We start from the raw sequence: 6491 nt of genomic DNA, 5'->3' as shown, positions 1-6491 counted from the left end.
CGCATAAATATATAGTACCCTCCAAAAGTATAGGAACAGTAAAGACCAAATTGCTCTGTTGGCTGTGGAGTCAAGACATTTAAGAATATGATTAATAGATGAATATGAGACAAAACTACAGAATGCCACATTTTATTATTGGGTGATTCAACACATAGATGTTTTACCAGCTAAGAAGTTCAGCACTTTTATAGTTTCATCCCTCTATCTGATGTGAGCATAAGTATTGGAGCAGTTGCCTCACAGGTCTTTCTAAGTGATCAGCTGTGTCCTGTTGCATTAATTCTTCAGATATTAAAAGCAGGGAATGTGTCGTATCAGTTATATCCATTACTTCTGTATTCTGAATCCTGCATTCGATGATGATACACAAACCAGGATGAAGACGAGGGAGCTGACTTTGAGAGAAAAGCAAGCAATTTGGATGCTAAAAGAAAAGAGGAAGTCAATTAGAGCTACAGCAAAAACAAAGCATGGAGAAATCAAGAGATTGGAAACCACCAACAACTACCCGATCGGCTGAGAAAACAACAGTAGTTGACGACAGACAAATCATAAAAGCTGTGAAAATAAACCCTAAAAGACATGTCTGTAAAATCAGCAACAACTTCCAGAAAGCTGGGTGATGCTCTGACAATCTACTGTCCTCAGGAGACTTTGACACAAAATTACAGATGCTACACAGCAAGATGCAAACCTCTGACCAGCACCAAAAATAGAAAGACAAGATTAGAGTTTGCAAAAAAGCACAAAGGTGAGCCAGAAGAGTTTTGGAACTGTGTTTATGGGCCGATGAGACAAAGATGAACCTTTATCTAAGTGATGGGAAAGCAAAAATGTGGAGAAAAAAAAGTGAACTGCAAATGATCCCAAGCAGACAGCCTCATCTGTAAAGCATGGTGGAGGTGGTGTCATGGCATGGGTATGCATGGCTGTCTCTGGAACAGGCCCTCTCAACTTTACTGATGACTTAATGTATGATGACAGTAGCAGAATGAATCTGGAAGGGTACAAAACCATCTTGCCTACCAATATGCATGTATTACGTATAAACACACACGCATACAAAATACCAAACAAACACACACATAAAGGGTAAGATGCAGAAAGACTACAACAGAAGTATAAAATGTCATTTACAGAGATGTATTAGTGTAAAATAGGGACACGGTGTATGAATGCTGTGCAGCACTGATAATAAAGAGAGATCTGCCTCTGAAACATGTCTTAGATCCTCTCACAGCTGACTGCAATCACAGACCACAACCAGATCAGATATAACATCACTTCCGGCTTTACAAACCCGACTGGACATTAACAAATCTGCATTTTATTCAGACATGCACCTTATAAAATTAGACATGCGCGCGCACACACAATAAATAAATAAAACAAAATGCATTCGAATCATCGATTTAATCTCGATTGCATTGAACGCCTGTAATAACACACCCACAGCACTCACCTCGATATGCGCCAGAGTCTGCTTTATAACAGCTTCAGCTGGACTCGGTCCATCAGCACTCATCTAAACACCGCTGTGAGCATTCAGCTGTTTAAATGGACTCAGCCAATCAGCGGCAGGCGCAGCGACACAGAAACATCGCGAGACTTGCGCGAGAAAACAGGCGCGAGATTTGACGAGACTTGCGTGTTTTGAGAACACTGTGAACTGAGAGATTGTAAATAAAAACCTATTAACTGTCGGGTCTACACGCCTTCGTTATGTAAGAATACGCTGTAACTATATAACGATCCCCAGCGGAGAGAAGCGGTGTTGTGTTGGGAGTGAACGGGTGTTGTTATGGAGTGTAAACCGGTTCCTGCGAAGCTGTTGCACGCAGCTCCTCCGTACGGACAGATCATCTCTCACCAGAAGTGGAGGGGCTCCTCGCTCCTGCAGAGCCTCAGAGGTCAGTTCCCTGGACCCCTGCGGAAACAGAGCTGGGGCCGGTTACATGTTAAGACTGTTTTAAGAACTAGTTTGAGCAGCTCAGCTGTCAAGGGGTACTCGGTCTTACTTTTCCAACACAAACAAGACCAATATCTGCCTTTTCTTTCAGCTGAGTTTAAAGTCATGACCAGTTTAGAATAAAATAAAAACTTTTTAAGACTAAACTGTTTATGGGGCCTTAGCTGTTTTAGACTAGTTTTAAAAAGTCACTGTTTATAACCTTTTAAATTTGATTATGAAATAGCACATTGGTCTTGTTTGTATTGGAAAAGTAAGACTGACATAAACTAGTTATGTCTCTTAACATGGTGGCTACATTTATGCAACTGGCCCCTGGTTGTATAACATGGGATTTTGACCAAATACATTCAGTCTAGATTTTTGTAAAATGTTGTGTGTGTGTGTGTATGCATGCATGCGTGTGTGTGTGCGTGCGTGTGTGTGTGTGTATGTATGCATGCGTGTGTGTGCGTGTATGCATGCGTGTGTGTGTGTATGTATGCATGCGTGTGTGTGTATGTATGCATGCATGCGTGTGTGTGTGTGTGCGTGTGTGTGTATGTATGCATGCGTGTGTGTGTGTGTATGCATGCGTGTGTGTGTGTGTGTATGCATGCGTGTGTGTGTGTATGCATGCGTGTGTGTGTGTGTATGCATGCGTGCGTGTGTGTGTGTATGTATGCATGTGTGTATGTGCAAATATAATTTTAAATAATTAAAAAAAAAAAAAATGCCATGGTAATCATACTTTTTTAAAATTAAATAAACACCATTGTACTGTGTATCCATGTTGCTCCTGCACAGTCATGAACAATTAATATAGCATTTCCATCACAGTGTGTATTTGCGTATAGTCTTATGTGTTGTAGTGTTGTAAATATTAGTATCACGGGTCTGGTCTAGTTCTTCTAGATTAACATGAGGTACAGTTGGTCATCTGGAAAGCCCGAATGCACTAATGTTGCTGTGACTTTTTCTGTCTTGCCAGGGAGTGTGAAGACGATCTTTGAGGAGGAGCTGGGTGTCGTGGACTTCTGTCTCAGTAATAAAACATGTGTCCTGTATGTGTCAGAGAGTGATTTGGTAGCGGGAAACAGCTACAGGAGGAAGATCGCCCGATTTAGAAATGTAAATCACTGACTAGCTGTGACTAGATCACCAAATGTTTCATGTTATGATCATTCACTGTCAAATAAAACTGCACTCATCTTCTTATTTTAGGCTAACAGTGGTCTGCAGGGTATTGTGATTGTGGAGAAGACTCACCTGAGTGAGCAGTACTTCAGCGGCCTGCAGAAGTTTGTGGTTTTGGAGCTGGGTCTGACTCTGCTGCCTGTGTCCAGTGCTGCTGAAGCGGCTCAGCTCATAGCGCAGCTGGTGAGTGAACGTCTCGTGTTATTCCTGCATCATCTTAACTGCAGACAATAGCATATTTGTGTAGTGGAGAGCAGAGCACAACCTAACACTTTTTGCCTTTCTCAGTTTGTGTAAATCCTCATGGGGTTCAGAGTATAATTCTTAGCCACAGTATTTTCACACTTGTCTTTATTTGCCCCGATATGACAGCTTAAAATGTTATCTGATCTAATAAAAAAATATATATATAATATATATACACACAAGACCAACTAAAATGTTTTGTTAATAAATTGTATTTATTTATCAAATAAAATAATGGCTTTTTTTAAGAATGAAAAATTATCTGATTTTGGAGTTTGACAATGAACACATTGCAACCATGCTTGGGACGGCCCACATAAACGAGCCAAAAGGCTTTACATCTCTTGAAATAATCATTTCTGAACATTAAAGATTGACTTTCAGTCTTTATTCACCTGCATAGCACTTCATCTTTTATAACATGGGATTTTGACCAAAAATATGTGACCCTGGACCCAAGGGCGTAGTTTTGGTTTGAACATTGGGGGGGTTGAAGTGGACCCCGGGTCATACTCCCTCTTAAGGTTTATTTATTTCTTTGTTTGCTTAAATGTTTATTTTTGTAAAATGGTCTTTTGTGCTATCCACCTCACATGCAAAGTTGGTTGATTGCATAACTGCAATAAAGTAATAAGCTAGTTAACAAATACTTGTTTACATAGGATATAATATATTTTATATTATTTAGACACTTAGGCTATATATATCATCCTGTCAGATTTATGCAAAACATTTCTCCAAAGCCATATACCTCAGATATAGGTGACGTGTTTCAGTGTTTCTGTCCTCCGCAGGTTCTTGGAGAGAACAAGGAGAACCCGTTCCTGAGGAAGAGCGTGTCCCGACTGCTGGAGCCGGTGGTGTTGAGTCTGGTTCTGCAGATCCCTGGCGTGGGAAAGGTGAAGGCCATGCAGCTCCTCCAGCAATTCCCCAGCATCCATCAGCTCTGTGGAGCTTCAGTGCATGAGCTGGAGCCCATCGTGGGACAGGCCACAGCCCAGCATATCACAGCATTCTTCCACAGCCAGTTCACATAGGACTGCATGTTACCAACAACAGAAGGACTTTCAGCAACAGGACAACAGGTGGCGCTAAAGACTCATTTACATGTCTTGTTTGTTCCTCACCCAAGTCCCATTTCAAAGTGGGAGTTGTTGTTATGTTCCTGTTCATGGATTTATTTACTTCATTTTTTTTTTGGGGGGGGTTGCATGAAAAAAATACTGTGGGGTATTTCTAGAAACATGGGATGATTGAAATATGTTTTTGTACAGTTGGGCCTGAGACCACATTGATCGTTTGAGATTTTGATTGAGACTTTGCAGTTAAGTTTTTGGGTTTAAGAATAAAATGGACAAACATAAAAAAGGTGATATATACTTCAGATTCTCCCCTGTCACAAATCAAATAATCACATCAGTGGCATTGACCATGTGACCTAATTTGCAGTAAAGTTTGGATTTCCTTTCTGCCAAGATTTCAGAAATATAAAATTAGAGCGTGTAAAACGGCATTTCCAGATTTAAACTGTGCCGGTTTAATAAGTTTTAAACCGACCCAAATCTTTAAATTCAAAAGGTAAACTTGCTAATTGGTTAATAAATTGTGTTATTTTACAGTAATCTGTTGCTGTAAATGTAACTCTATTGTACAGTTTTTGAAAATGTATAATTTACTGTTGAAACTATGAATTGAATTGTCCTGTTTTCTTCCTGTGTGTTTTTTCCCCTCCCCAGTTGCATACATTAGGATTTTGTTGCATCCTATGTTGTAAAATTAATGTGTATTAAATTGTTTTAGATTAATGTCTGCTACCTTGATAGTATGTTGGTGTCTTGAATCTTTTACATTTTGATGATTTTTTTTTTTTTTACGGCACTGTGCACACACACAATTTAATTGTTTTTTATTTAAATTAAATCTCTAAATCTTAAAACTATAAAACTTGCTATATGGTACTCTTGAACCCTAACCACAGATGCTCTTTTTTTAAGTTTCTTGAAGTAAATAATCCGGTCTCTGTCAGCACACATACAGTACAGCTCTGTCTGTAGCTCCTGTGATCTATCTATTGGTTTTCTGCTCGACTTCCTCTTTAAGCGTCGCACACTGCTGGCAGAGTTTCAGCTGTCCTGCTGGACTACAAAGCAGCTCACTCTCAACGGCTTTCCTCAGGGAGATCAGCTGAAAACTGGCCTCCTTTATCTGCATGCAGAGAAAAGCTACAGCCACAAATTCACGACTTGACTTCCTAAATTCCCTTCAGGATGAGTGAGGATCGCCCTGTACCCGTTCTTTCAGCTGTTCTTCTGTAGATGCTTTTATTGGCTGAACCTCAGTAAACATGGCATAAACTACATTTAGTTATATTAGAATTTCTGTGAAGTATTAGTTACTGTCCTTTTGAGAGTGCGTCGTCAAACAAGGCTGCTGTGCTTCTGGCATCCCGAGTTTGAGTCCCCACCCTGTCCGGTGTTACCAACTTTGCATTTTTGTTGCTATTTAGCAACTGTTCAGACTACCCTAACAAATGTCTTCCAAAAAGCACCAAGCAACACATTTAGTTTTTTTTTTTTGTTTTTTTGCAACTTTTTGTAACTTTTTTTTTTTAGCAGTAAGTGACTCAAATGATAAAAAAGGTACATATTTTCTATCTAAATCAAACAAGATGAGAAATCCAAAGACGCCTAGCAGTACAAACATCACGTGAATTAATTTAGCTGCTATTTCCAGTTGTTTAATTTAAAAATGTTAGCCTAATAATAATAATAATATTTGAATTATTGCTCATTTACAATGCACTTTAGTAGCTATGATTGTTTATCTGTTTTGGGGAAATATTTAGAAAAATTGAAAAGTTAGTAATTTCCCACCACATATCCATTATACGCTGTAACCCTGTATCCACAAAATACAATGCGTAATTTAAAATGCAGGTAAAAAAAAAATATATATATATATATTGTGACGAGCGTCCCGAAGCTTCATCACCTGGAAACAAGCGAGGAACACCTGCCCGTCCTCATCACAGGCTGATCGGTCACAGCTGCGGCTTATTACGCGGCGGCTACATAAGCCACGCAATCCCTACACACAG

General features: G+C 39.5%; 2 protein-coding genes across 2 annotated transcripts in view; one reads left to right on the top strand and one right to left on the bottom strand.

Moving 5' to 3' along the window:
* Positions 1 to 6491, bottom strand: part of LOC306868005 (histone H3.2-like) — a gene marked incomplete at its 3' end in the record, with an annotated part of 468278 nt that overhangs the window by 32956 nt on the left and 428831 nt on the right. The window lies entirely within an intron of this gene.
* faap24 (FA core complex associated protein 24) lies at positions 1610 to 5334 on the top strand. Its single transcript, XM_079414048.1, has 4 exons — positions 1610 to 1913; positions 2943 to 3082; positions 3176 to 3331; positions 4189 to 5334. The coding sequence occupies exons 1-4, from the start codon at positions 1805 to 1807 to the stop codon at positions 4429 to 4431; spliced, it is 648 nt and encodes a 215-aa protein (XP_079270174.1). The 5' UTR covers positions 1610 to 1804; the 3' UTR covers positions 4432 to 5334.

This window comes from Barbus barbus (assembly GCF_936440315.1).
Source record: "Barbus barbus genome assembly, chromosome: 50".
NCBI lineage: Eukaryota > Metazoa > Chordata > Actinopteri > Cypriniformes > Cyprinidae > Barbus > Barbus barbus.
This window is presented reverse-complemented; position numbering and strand designations above follow the sequence as displayed.